Below are 13,083 nucleotides of genomic sequence, written 5' to 3'. Positions count from 1 at the left end.
CCAGTCACTATCGTAATAATTTGAATTTCTTTTTAAATATTTTTATTGGAAATACTTTAAAATACTTCTTATTAATGCTATCCTCGTGATATTCTGAACATTGAATTTGAAATCAAGAGACTTAAGCCGAATTACCGCAAAAATTAACCATCTGACATGTGATATAATTACAAATCAAGAGATTATATAATTAACAAAATCTAAGATCTAAAATCTCTTTAAGTTTTCAAGAGTTCTCAGGTTATCTGCAATTTCCATGCCATTCAAAAATTGCATTAAGCAAAACCCTCTTCATTCATCATAAAATATGTAGGCGCCATTCCACATACTATACAAACATACTTTCCATACCAAAAACTTGAATCTACTCAACACCTCAGTCATGCAGCTTAAAAATGCCAACTATTAATATTAAAGTGTGCGAGCTCGAGAGCATTTCTATGTTGTACATTCGAGGAAGAACAACAAAAACTGTCAATGTGACTGGCAGCAGGACTAAGAATAGAAGCAGCAACAGCTTATGGTGTATGTATGTATGTGTACGTGTATTTACGAACATATCTCGTACTCCTCAAATAAAGTTCCAGCATAGAAATAGAAGTACACGTCGAAGTGAGTGCTTAAATTAAACTCACTCGACTATGGAGTATGAGAGCGAGAGAGCTTGGTAAACTAATTGTAGAGCAACTACGCACTTGGCAGGACCAGAAGGACATGCGGATCTGCTGGGTAATGGGACAGCACACGTGGGAGCTGTGTGTATTGCATACATAAATAACAATTGGGCGACAAGCGTCGTAGGATCCGGGCGACAATAATAAAAATAAAGCTGAGAACAAATAGAGACTGAGACGCTGATATTTAAATCAGTTGCACGTGGGTGAGGACAACCAAAGGAAAGGCAGACGGAGTTAAGCTAGGGGGCGCCGACTGTTTACTATGCCTTGCCACACCTGATTAAAATCTATTGACACCACAGAGAAACTGGAGCAGCCCACAGGTTACACGCAAGTGGCTAACAAGCGACCGCATAACAAAAGGAAACGGAAATGGCCGCCGCCCTCTGCCACTTAATGAAACCCAATTACACGAGCCAGCATCGACGATGGCGATGGCGACGTCGGATGGCAAACAAAAACAGCTGCAGAGCCGATGGCGCAGCTGCCGCTACACCTGTTAACGCTATTTGCATTTTTCCTTGTATACATCGCACACACTCATACATATATTTTATTATTATCAACGCGCTGCCGATGTCGATGCCAATGCGACGCGACTCATCGTCCTCCCTCTGCCGTTTTATGCAAGGACATGCGCAAACAACACCCCGCCCACCTGTGCCGACACTCGGCCGCCACTCGGCCCAAGCCCAAGCCCAAGCCAAGACCCCAGTCAACCTCACACCCCAACTCCAGTCGAGTTTACCACTACATCCACTAACTCATCCGGGACCCCGCCGACTGCTCCTGTTGGGAGTATAAATAAGACGCAGCCTCGCGCACACAGCCTCAGTTGCTGGAACTGTGTGTTGCTCGTTGCTCGTGGCCTCCTGTTTCGTCCTGTTTTCTCGCGTTCCTGTTTCACAACTCAAGTGGTATCCTGTTATTATTGTGCTACGAGCTGCCGCTGCAAACTGTTGCAAGCTGATAAACGGAATTCTTACCGTCGGAAGTTATTGTTTTCATGTGTTTACCAATTGCCGGTCTAGGCATCATTTGATTACTTGCGGAGTGCTGAACTTGGTCAATTGTCAAACAGGTAAGCTATCACTTTCATGGGCTGGACAGCGCCCATTCAGTGTTGAAATTAGATTAGGCATATTCTGGGATTTATATAAACAAGTGTGTTACTCGATTTGTTTACTAGATAAATGAGGCAGGCAGTAATAAAAAAATATAAAAATTATATTACATTTTCTATATTATTTGCAATCGTAAATGTACATAATTTGTATTTAAATGTGGTTCAAATTAACTTGGCATTCAGTGTTCAGCAGTTTAACTCTTTTGGCACAGCAACAACAAACTACAAGCTCATTACTGTTCGCAGTAATGTAAACAAGCGACGCTTTCCAACACTACAGCCGTTACTGCAAGTGCAAGGCGCTTTCCCCATTTGAATGCAAGTGCTGCCAGACTACGCAAAAAAAACTGCAAGTTTGCATGCAGCATAACGACTGTCTAAAAGCGAATGTGATTTAAATACAGGTTGCAAGAAGTACACGTAGCAAACGCATATGAATCATATGGCATTAATACTGGCAAAATAAAAAGCACAAAGCAGAAAGTAAAACAGAGAGAGAAAGCAGGAGAGCGAAAACCAACCCCCAAAAAGCATGTGTACGATAAGCGACGTTAGCTTTTGTAAGGGTTCGTTTTTCAGTTGAATAGCAAACTTCGAGGCGTACGGTTCGCATTCGGTCGCGTTTCTCATTTCTCCAACAATTTTTAGCAAACTTCTCACACACACACTCTCTCACACACATTCGATAGGCCACCCAGCGTGTCGCAAAGCCAAAGCTAAAGCCAGACAGCAGATACCCCGCAACATTCGCATTCGCTCGCTCGTATAACGAAAGTGTTTGTTTTCTCTCTGTGTGTGTGTGTGAAACTAAACTTTTCGTGTCTGTGTGTCAGTGCGTGCGTTCGTGTGTGTGTGTTTTTCTCGACTTTGTCGACGTTCTGCCAAAAAAAAGCCAAAATTACATACATTCATACTGTATAGTATATACTCAGTATATTGAGAGGAGAAAGTGCAAAGATGGCCGAAAATTGCCCAAAATGCAAGAAATCAATCAATTCGAAGGATGCAATCATCATTTGCAATTCGGATGACTGCCTTAAGAAGTTCCACCGTACGTGCGTTAACATCGATGATGCGATGTATGATTTGATACAGAAAAATCCAATGATATCATTTAACTGTGATGAGTGCCGCAATCAGACGCCAAAGGCATTGTCCGCCAAGCTGCACACCATCGAGGAGAAGGTGAACAAGGTGTGCAATGGCGTTAATCAAATCCAGGGCCGCATGTACCAGCAGTATTTCCAATTTGGCAACCAGCCCGTCAACAATCTCGATGGCAAAAAGCACCCGCAACAGAATAATCTCATCGTTGTCGGCAACAATTGCAATTCGGATCGATTGCAGGTCGTATGCGACTACGGACGTTGGGTGCAGGTGGGCAAATTTGCTACAAATACCAGCGAGGATGATATTATTGAGCATTTGGCCGAGGAGCTGAAGATCAACAAGAATCTGGTGAAATGCACCAAACTGGTGAAGAACGATGCCAATTTGTCGCAACTTTCATATTGTAAATTCAAAATATCCATTCCCGACTATCGTTTCAATGAGCTATTCAACGAGGCGATTTGGCCAAGTGGTGTTATGGTTAGCCCCTTCACGCCACGCTCTCAGCTGAATCAGAATCGCATATAAAACGGAAACGGCGGCGAGAGATGACGAAGAAACAGAGACGACAGAGCAAATGGGGAGAGAGCGCGCCTGCGCTACACTTCACGAGGGGGCAGGGGGGTGCATTGCACCAAAAGAGAGGACGCGAGAGAATGAGAGAGAGCGCAAGGATGAGAGTGAGGGTTGCTTGCCGGTCGGACAGCGACAATAGCAACCAGAGCAACAACATCAGCAACATCAACAACAACAACAACAGCAGTTTTCATTCGATAATGTTTTTGCCGTCGCCGTCACTTTGTGGGGGTGTTCGGGGGGTTGCCTCACACTGTATGCAAATTTTTTGACAACTGACAACACAACTCGAAAACTTTGCCCAAAAACAACTTTAAAAACTTATTCAGAATTAAACAAACAATACAATTAATTACTTAACGAATTAAATTTAAAAATGCATTTTCAAATGTTTAAGCATTGAGAAACCACAAACCAAAAAAAAAGTAAAGTAAAGAAGTTCGTAAATGCGAAGCAAAGTCAAAGTCAAATATTAGTCATTTATGCATAACTGTCGTATATTTAAATTACATTGAATTTAACACAAGAAAAAAGTAAAAAACCAAACATAATGCAAATATTAAACCAAGCAGTCAGTATCTATTTAAATACCAAAACCAAATAAGTAAAAACAAAATGAATAATTAAAAGCATATTACAAATATTTAAACTATTTAAGCAAAGAGCACTTACAGCATTTTGTTTAATCAATTTCGTTTATTTTTCCAGTTTTACTAATATTTTATGTTCTATGTTCTTTTATGTGTACATCCCCGAAACGAGTTTTAAACCAAAGCATTAACTTAACAAATACTTAAACTTATCAAATATATTCAGCTATATTGTATTCATATGCGTAGTTTGAGGCATTTTCAAAGCTTGTTCTCAAAAATATTTAGAAATTTTGCGAACCAATGATAAAAATTGTAAAACCTATTCAAAACAAAATTATGTATGTATTTGTGTATTCCAAAAAAATAAAAAACCAAAAACAAATGAATATTGAAAAACCAAAAATACAAATAACAATATAAAATGCAAAAAAAAAAAATGCAATTGCAATTATAGAAACTTGTTCAACACAACTGTAAGCGGTTGAGGTTTGAGAATTCGTGAAAAAACGCAGCTGGGCAAAAATTGTTGCAATAAACTCAACTCATGAATATAGAGAAAGTAATAAACAAATACTAAATATATATATTTATTTATATATATTTCATAATTGATGTATTTTTTTAAAGTGAAGCCCCGTTTCGCTAAACCACACACCACAAACACATCACAAAGCAAAACAATACAATATACAATACCAGAAATCAGTAATATTATATTTTCATTGATCGCAGCTCCCAGACACGTTAAGAGATATTGGATAATTGGGAGTCAATTGGGCAGGGAATGTGTCTGGGGTGAATGCATCGATAAACCATGGAACGGCAGCAAAATGTAGAGAAAAACAAATAAAACACATATATTATATATTTAGTATACAACAATATGCATGCATGTATTTATGTCAAACTTTTTCAATAAATTCTACAAAAAAAAAAAATTAAATATTTGCAAAATTATTATATTTTGGGTTTGATAATTGATTGCCAAAGTGAATAAAACTTAACTTCAGAAATTTTAATTAGAAGACAAAATTTAACACGCTAATTGATCTCAAGATAGAATAAATAGATAAATGAATTTCGGACCAACTATTTCTGTAGCAGCTGAGAACAAATTACCATGTGATGAGGTTATATATTTGTTATATCAAATACCTACATCTTTGATGGACTCTGCCTATTCATACAGTGTGATATTATAAGCCGATCTGATATGTTAATATGCTATGTCAATATGCAAAGCGGCGGATATATAATATAGATTCTATAGTTTTACTGAGATGCAGATATTAAACTGAAATGGTAAGTTTCTTAGAAAATCAGAACAGGCTATTGGACATGTATTATTAAAGAACTCTTTGTAAGGATATAAAAATGAACAAAGCACTGATCAGGTGGTTTTATTGAAAACTCACATAAAATTCAAATTCATATTATATACGATTATTTGCAGCATTATGACCAACTCGAAGCGCAAGCAGCCACCCACACCCTCAGACACTTCTTGCACGGACAGCAGAGAAAAATCTGCAGCCACAGATGAAGTGAGTTACACAACCGAATCACAGCGGGAGAACCAACCGGATAACGACAAGAAAAAAGAGGAGGAAGAGGAGCGGAAGCAAAGGCAAAAACAACTACCGGAGAGCACTCAAACAGCTCAACTGTTTAAAGTGTGTTTTGGACATGAGCTGCATAACTTTAAGAATCTGAATAGTTTTACGTGTTGGCTGCAACGTCCTGTCGACGGCGCCGCTCTGGGTGTATTTCGGATGCTGTACGGCGCCAGCATGTTGATTGACATTGCCGAGGAGCGTGGCGGGGGGCAGCTGGATGTGCGCTTCGGTGAGCCGCAACACTGTCACTTCCCCCTGTTCAACGGCATGAGGGCATTGGAGTATCCGCTGATGGGTTGCGTCTATCTGTGCATGTGGCTGGGCGCATTGGGAATTATGCTTGGTTATCGCTTTCGCTGGAGCTGCTTGACCTTCATCAGTTGTTATTGGTACATCTTTCTGCTGGACAAGCCGGCGTGGAATAATCACAGCTATCTATTTGGTCTGGTGGGCACGTTGCTGCTCTTCACCCAAGCACACAGTTACTGGTCGGTAATTGGTTTTGATTTTACCTTTTAACTGACTGAAAGCTCTTTTACACACTTGACTTTACAGTTCCCTAGACAGCTGGCTAAAGCTAGAGCTGCGACAGCCCGTGCCGTATTGGAATTACTTCATCATTAAGTTTCAGTTCTTCATACTCTACATGTATGCGGGATTGAAGAAGTTCTCGCTGGAGTGGCTTTCTGGCTATGCCATGTCCAGTCTCAGCGAACATTGGGTTTTCGCTCCTTTCCGACAACTGCTCGATGGGGAAATCATTGATCTGCTGATCATTCATTGGTTTACTGCAATCTTTGATTTCTCAATTGCCTTCTTTATGACCTGCGAGCGAACACGTCTCTTTGCCACGCCTTTTATGATCAGTTTTCATCTGATGAACTCGCGCCTCTTTGTCATAGGTAAGTCGAGGTTTGTTTACAATGTTTTCGTATCTAAATTTATCCTCTTTTACAGGCATGTTCCCTTGGGTCTGTCTGGCGGAAGTGCCGCTCTTCTTTGGCTTCAGCTGGCCACGACGCATACGCTCCCTAGGCAAGTCTGTAAAGTTGCCGTTCAGTGAGAAGCCAGTTCAGCATAAAGCTGGCTTTCGAGCTCAATTGCGTAGCTGCCTCATACTCTTCTATTGCGGGCTGCAACTTTTCCTGCCTTATTCGCACTTTATCACAAAGGGCTACAACAATTGGACCAATGGATTATATGGTTATTCCTGGGACATGATGGTGCATTCCTACGACACGGTGCTGACCTCCATTAAGATTGTGGACAATGAAAATCAGCAGGTGCATCATTTAAATCCCTATGCATTCACCGAGTACGATCGCTGGACTAAATTTGCTGACATGGCCGTGCAGTATGCCAAGTGCATAGAACGAAATATACACGAGGACTTGGCCAAGCATCCGCAGAACAGTCCGTTGACCAGTACCAACATTTCCATATACTTTGACATTTGGTGCTCGATGAACGGACGCTTTCAGCAGCGCACCTTTGATCCACGCATGGATCTGCTAAGGGCACCTTGGTCACCTTTCAAGAGCACGCCTTGGTCGTTGCCGCTGCTCAACGAGCTGAATCATATGCGTCCGAAACTCAAGACGATTGCCAACGAAGTACTTGCCTGGAATAACTATTCGGATGTCATATTTGTGGCTGATTTTCCAGGCCTAACACTGAGCAATTTTATCGCTCCAGCGCTGTACAATTGCACATTGACAATTCTGGAAGGTAATGTGCGCTACAAGAGTGCCAACGATGAGGAGTCATACTTTTTGACAGCTGGCAAGAGCATTGGCCTGGAGAGCAATGCTACACACACTGTAACCACCATTGGCCAGAAGCCAGCCTCCTATTTGTACACATACGTAAATCGCACAATGCAGGAGGAGGAGATCCTGTTGGATGAGCCCATTCCGCCCAAGGAGCGTCCAATTTTGCCCATCTGGCAGGAGCTCAAGCAGCGTGTGGCCAACTACCAACAGTTCCTTATGCATCTGGCCAATTGTGTGCTCTATTTGGTGTACGATGTTCCCATTCCGATGTCCGTAAGAGAGAGAAATTAAGAATGAAGCAGCTGAGATCCTTTTCCATTTGCTACCATGCCTATTTCCTTGCCTATCCCTAAGTGTCACAATATTGTGTGGGTGATAAAACTGATAATAAATGTTTAATGTTATACAATCGAAAGTTGTTCAAGTCGAGGAAGAGAAGTTAGTTACGTATACGCAAAGTATTACGTATACGCCATGAGTTGTTTTTAGAAGTAAAACGAAAAAATAAGAAGGGATATGCATACCCTCTATGTATAACTGTATTTACAAACCGGACACAACATTACATTACTTTCAGCCTATATATATAACAAATCTCCACGTAGGAGCCTCTACTGCAAATTTGGTGGCTTCGTCAAAAAAAATGTGTAATTTAACAAACGTGTTATGATCTTTGACTACAACGCACTCGTGCTGGCATGCTGCTTCTCCTCTACCAGGCGACTGGGATCGAATTGCTGTGTCTGCGTCTCCCAGAGGCGGGCATAAAGACCGTTCTGCTTCAGCAATTCCTGATGTGTGCCACGCTCTCCAAGGCTGCCATTCTCAAGCACAAGAATCTCATCGGCATCCTTGACAGTGGACAGACGGTGGGCAATGCAAATGCTGGTGCGTCCCGAGGTGGCGCGTGACAGAGCTTGCAGTATGTTCTATAAAATCACAGACAAATTAAGAGAATGTTCCATATAAAAGTTAAGGCAATCTACTCACATGTTCTGTAATGGAATCCAGACTGCTGGTGGCTTCGTCAAAGACGAGGATCGGTGTGTTCTTTAGGATGGCGCGAGCAATAGCAACACGTTGCTTCTCGCCGCCAGACAACTTAAGGCCACGTTCACCCACTTGGGTGTTATACTGATTAGGCCAGCTCATGATAGCCTCATGCAGATCGGCCATGCGAGCGGCATTTTGCACTTCCTCGTGCGACTTGCTCAGATTGCCATAGTGTATGTTGTGCTCGATGGTGTTGTGGAACAGCACCGAATCCTGAGGCACCACTGCAATGGATTTGCGCAGACTGTCCAGATCCACGCCGCTAATGTCCTGGCCGCCAATCAAAATGCGTCCCGCATTTGGCTCAAAGAAGCGGAACAACAGACGCACCATCGATGACTTGCCAGAGCCCGAGCCGCCAACAATGGCCACATTTTTGCCAGCCGGTATGCTAAATGATAGATTGCGGAAAATGGGTTTGCCCGTCTCATACTCAAAGTTCACGTTCTGGAACTCAATGGACGAGTTGCTGGTATCCACAAACAGTGGCTGTGCATTGGGAGCCGACTGAATGCGACTGTCCACATTCATCAGCGTGAACATGGCCTGCATGTCCAGCAGCGCCTGACGCACCTCGCGATAAACGCTGCCCAGAAAGCCCAGCGGTATGGACAGCTGGAAGAGCAAAGCGTTCACCATCACCAAATCACCAACAGTCATGTTGCCCTGAGCAATCTCCTTGGCTGCCAGCACCATGATTATGCTGAGGGCACTGCTGAATATAGCATTCTGTCCGAAATTAAGCAACGCCAGACTGGAGCTTGTCTTTAAGCTGGCCGTCTCGTATTTTTTCAGCACTTCGTTGTAGCAGCCAGCCTCGTATTTCTCGTTGTTGAAATATTTGACAGTTTCGTAGTTAATCAGCGAGTCAACTGCCTTGTTACCCGCCTCGTTCTCCGCTTGGTTCATGTAGACACGGAACTGTGTGCGCCACTGCGTCACACTTAGCGTGTACAGCGCATAGACCCCAACACAACCCATGCTGACGCCAGCAAAAGCCAGACCACACTTGAAGCCCAGCAAGCTGGATACCAGCGCCAGCTCAAATATGGTAGGCACAATGTTGAACACCATCGCCGAGAGCACAAAATTGATGCCACGCGATCCACGATCGATTGTCTTGGACAGCGCTCCAGTCTGTTTGTTCAGATGGAAGGCCAAGTCGAGGTTGTGCAGATGCAGAAACACATTGGTAGCTATTTTGCGTATGGAATGATGCGCGACCTTAGCGAACACCGCATTTCGCAGTTCATTAAAGCCAGCAGCACTAGCCCGAGCAATGCCATCTACAAGCAGGGGGAAAAAGCAATTAATGTAATCAAATTATAACAAAGGTATTTCTTACTTACAGCCTAATATCATTGCCGTTGCGGCGGAAAGCACTGCGTCGGGTGCTGTGTCCATGTTCAGTGTCGACATTGTGTCCACGGCTCCCTTGAATAAAAATGGCACACAGACTGTCAGCAGCTTGGAGCCGGCAAGTAGACCCAACGAAATGCCCACACTGCAAAGGTAAAGGGTTAGATGATAATACATACAGAATTTATGTACTAATACATGAGAACACCATTTAATAAAAAATCCAATTCAAATCAGAATTGAAAATAAAAAACAGAAAAAAACCTAATTTAAGAAAAGAAAACTATAATAATTTTATTTAAATAAATATTAAAATTTAAGAATAGAAAAAAGAGATAAATAAAATAAAGATAAAGATGATAAGATATTTAGGTTCCTCAAGAAACTCACCGCTTTCGCACTAGTGGATCCTCCTTGGGCCAAATATACGCCATCATGGCTCGCAACATGTCCTTGGAGGTCACCTCGGGGGCGTCTAGTTTGCCCAAGGCGGTGCCACCATCGCTGCCGCCTAAATGAATGTGACATTGTCTTGATTGTTGTTGTTGTTGTGGCAGTCGTTGTTGTTGTTGTTGTCGTTGCAGCACTGCTGATGCTACAGTTGAAGCTGCTGCTGCCGCTGTGGGTGCAACCGCATTCTTGAATTTACTTGAAGACAGCTAAATTCCAACAGGCGCCAACACAACAAACGAACAGACAAACTAACAAAACAAACAAGCATTTGTTTTTGAGGGGGTGTATATCTTTGGTTACAAGTGAGCTCAGATTACAATAATAAATCAAATTGATAGTTAGTCAAAATCAAAAGCAAAAAACAATTAAAATTAATTGTAAACAAAGCGCAGTCGGCATAAGCTTGTAGTTAAATTATTGGTGTGGATTGCTTCAAACATCCGCAGATGTTTTTATTCATTTAATTGCTGCAAGCTCATGAAGTTATTTACAGCATAAACCAATGTTAGGTTTCATGGAGGTTGCCGCACTCACCTTTTGCCTTCTTGGCAAAAACGCCGCCCAGCAGCTTATTGCCTGGCGTGGGCGTAAAAGGTGTAATCTTCTTGCCCTTGGCATTCTGCTTAGCATCATCGATGGAACTGGCAAAAGTATTATATAGCTGCAAAAGTAAATCATTGAAAACAGTTATAGTCTTTCTACAAAAAAGTTGTACTTTATTTCACAAAAAAATAACTAAAGTAAATTCATTCGTTGGATTGACAGTCTACAGAGGATTCAAAGTCACTGAGGTAACGCACACACTCCAGCAGATAAGAGCGTGCCACAACTCCGCTCTCTGTGAGTTGTGGCAGTTGATTTAGCGCTTTGACAAAGCCTTGATATTCGCTGATTTTATGTGCCACCAAATAGGACAGCTCCGGCTGCACATCATCGAACTGTGCCACATCACCAAAGGCAATTTGATTGAGCACATTGGGAAAGTATGCCTGCTGCTTGAAGATTAAGTGCAACACCACACGCAGATTGTGTGAGCAACCATCGTCGATGTGCACAAACATCTGATCGTAAAGATTGTGCTCTCTGATGAATTTGAAGATGTTCCGGTGATAAGTTTGTGCCGCAAGTTTCCTATTCTGCGCAATCAACTGTTCAATGTCCGACAATGAGAATTCGAAAAAGTCGTGTGCATTACGCTCCAGATAAAAGCCATAATCCGTTAGTAGCTTCAAATTGGGCAATGCCCCATAACTGATAAATAGTTGCTCATAAGGCTGTAGCTCCGATTTAGCAGCAGTATCCAGTGTAAGCACATAATCTTGTTCCTTGCCATTTGGTGACAACTCCGCCGTCGTTTGAACGCTGTCCGAGTGATTGAACAGATCGAGGAAGGGCGCCAAAGCCATGTTAGTATCGCCACTGAGCAGCGACTGGAAGTGACAACGTGCTGGCTTCAGTTGACGAGGATTAAGGTAGACGCTGCGTGAGTTGACCGCAAAGTATGCACGCTTATACTCCGGCAATGTCCAAATGTCCTGGCAATAGAGTTGGCCACAGCATTCACAGTGTTGCGTGCCTACAAGCGTCTTGATAATCTGATAGTATTCACGTATCTGACGATACTGTCCCACTGTGCGTTCCAGCAAAGCCTCTGGCAAACACTGCAGCTCCGACATGGCACAAAAATACGGCATTGTGTAGCTACGCGGCAGCGTATCCAGATAGGCTCCCAAAGTCGATTGCTGAGAGGTTTCGTGCAAGTGCTGCTGATGCATTAGATAGCAGGCAACAAGTGCTTGGAACGAAATGCGTGCATCCTTGTCGAACAAGTCCTTATTAAACAGCGCCTTGAATTGATCATCAGCTTCCAGCGTAGCTATGCTGATCAAGCAATTGGCGGGCAGGCGTATCAACTCATTGCCAGGCCGTAAACGTTGTCTCTTGGAGCACAAACCGCGCCCAGTTTGCGGAAAGTGCAACGCCGATAGTTGTGTTGTATTCCGCCAGCCCAAACAATTCAGATGAGCATAGAGCACGTGCAGCGAGTCCAACTCGTGATCAGCTGGATGAGTTGTGTCTTTTGGCGCGCGACGCTGTCGCAAACGCTGTGTACGTCCCATAATATGGTATACTGCCTGGAACTGCAACGACGTGTGTGCTGTTTTGGCGTCTCTGTTTTAAAGTAGTTTTTTTTAGTTTTTAGGCTTGCTGCAACGAAAGAAGCAAGTGCGTAGTTTGTGCGTTAGTTTCGAATCATCAAAACGCCCTACAACAAAAAAGGGGCCAAAACAACACACACGTTTTACTGTTGCCTGACCTCTTTATCTTTGTTTTTGTTCCCTATCCAATTACACTGTCATTCCAAATTTTGTGCTAATCATTGGTCTGAAATTATGAAATCTCGTAATCTAGCCAATTGTGCACGCATATCTTTTGAGTGTGGCCTTGAAACAAGTACGTAGTATGTTGTCTATGGGAAATTCCATAATACTTACCACGCGGGCTTCCAGTCGCGTTCTAAATTGTTTGTAACATGTAACGTGATAAGTGTATTTAAGGGTATTTTTATTACTGCACAATTTACTTATGTGTAATAGCCCGGCCATAATAACTTTCTGCAAAAACAACACAAATTTCTGGTTGGTTGGTTGGAATATACAGTGTGACCGCAGACTATGTGTCGAAATGAACTAAAGGGTGCATATGCTGTAGTGGTTGTAAAATGTTATCGATAAGAGTCCAAAAATA

The 13,083-nt window shown here is 42.6% G+C and overlaps 4 protein-coding genes across 5 annotated transcripts; 2 read left to right on the top strand and 2 right to left on the bottom strand.

Moving 5' to 3' along the window:
• Nucleotides 1-1,388: 1,388 nt before the first annotated feature.
• LOC132788754 (vitamin K-dependent gamma-carboxylase) lies at nt 1,389-8,796 on the top strand. Its single transcript, XM_060796313.1, has 4 exons — nt 1,389-1,758; nt 5,536-6,186; nt 6,254-6,600; nt 6,656-8,796. The coding sequence occupies exons 2-4, from the start codon at nt 5,540-5,542 to the stop codon at nt 7,759-7,761; spliced, it is 2,100 nt and encodes a 699-aa protein (XP_060652296.1). The 5' UTR covers nt 1,389-1,758; nt 5,536-5,539; the 3' UTR covers nt 7,762-8,796.
• LOC132788758 (uncharacterized) lies at nt 2,376-4,555 on the top strand. Its single transcript, XM_060796317.1, has one exon. It carries the CDS (start codon nt 2,761-2,763, stop codon nt 3,439-3,441), a length of 681 nt encoding a protein of 226 aa, XP_060652300.1. The 5' UTR covers nt 2,376-2,760; the 3' UTR covers nt 3,442-4,555.
• Nucleotides 7,992-12,961, bottom strand: LOC132788753 (iron-sulfur clusters transporter ABCB7, mitochondrial). 2 transcript variants are annotated; one of them, XM_060796311.1, is made up of 6 exons: nt 12,831-12,961; nt 10,870-10,996; nt 10,273-10,501; nt 9,873-10,027; nt 8,461-9,809; nt 7,992-8,399 (listed from the first exon to the last, which is right to left on the bottom strand). In XM_060796311.1, the coding sequence occupies exons 1-6, from the start codon at nt 12,939-12,941 to the stop codon at nt 8,148-8,150; spliced, it is 2,223 nt and encodes a 740-aa protein (XP_060652294.1). In that variant the 5' UTR covers nt 12,942-12,961; the 3' UTR covers nt 7,992-8,147. The 2 variants fall into 2 exon arrangements, with proteins under 2 accessions (XP_060652294.1, XP_060652295.1); XM_060796312.1 differs by having other exon boundaries at nt 10,273-10,393.
• LOC132788755 (SET domain-containing protein 4) lies at nt 11,067-12,968 on the bottom strand. The gene is made up of 2 exons (XM_060796314.1): nt 12,831-12,968; nt 11,067-12,543 (listed from the first exon to the last, which is right to left on the bottom strand). The coding sequence occupies exon 2, from the start codon at nt 12,453-12,455 to the stop codon at nt 11,082-11,084; it is 1,374 nt and encodes a 457-aa protein (XP_060652297.1). The 5' UTR covers nt 12,456-12,543; nt 12,831-12,968; the 3' UTR covers nt 11,067-11,081.
• Between the last annotated feature and the right edge of the window lie 115 nt (nt 12,969-13,083).

The sequence above is a fragment of the Drosophila nasuta genome, chromosome 3 (assembly GCF_023558535.2).
Source record: "Drosophila nasuta strain 15112-1781.00 chromosome 3, ASM2355853v1, whole genome shotgun sequence".
NCBI lineage: Eukaryota > Metazoa > Arthropoda > Insecta > Diptera > Drosophilidae > Drosophila > Drosophila nasuta.
This window is presented reverse-complemented; position numbering and strand designations above follow the sequence as displayed.

Excerpts from the sequence above, each read along its gene's own strand:
- LOC132788755 (XM_060796314.1), bottom strand. The coding sequence starts at position 12,455 with ATGGGACGTACACAGCGTTTGCGACAGCGTCGCGCGCCAAAAGACACA.
- LOC132788753 (XM_060796311.1), bottom strand. The coding sequence starts at position 12,941 with ATGGCCGGGCTATTACACATAAGTAAATTGTGCAGTAATAAAAATACC. Across the intron at positions 10,997-12,830 it reads CGCGACTGGAAGCCCGCGTG|CTATATAATACTTTTGCCAG; the intron begins GTAAGTATTATG and ends TTACTTTTGCAG. Across the intron at positions 8,400-8,460 it reads TGGATTCCATTACAGAACAT|AACATACTGCAAGCTCTGTC; the intron begins GTGAGTAGATTG and ends GTGATTTTATAG.
- LOC132788758 (XM_060796317.1), top strand. The coding sequence starts at position 2,761 with ATGGCCGAAAATTGCCCAAAATGCAAGAAATCAATCAATTCGAAGGAT.
- LOC132788754 (XM_060796313.1), top strand. The coding sequence starts at position 5,540 with ATGACCAACTCGAAGCGCAAGCAGCCACCCACACCCTCAGACACTTCT. Across the intron at positions 6,187-6,253 it reads ACCCAAGCACACAGTTACTG|TTCCCTAGACAGCTGGCTAA; the intron begins GTCGGTAATTGG and ends TTGACTTTACAG. Across the intron at positions 6,601-6,655 it reads CTCGCGCCTCTTTGTCATAG|GCATGTTCCCTTGGGTCTGT; the intron begins GTAAGTCGAGGT and ends CCTCTTTTACAG.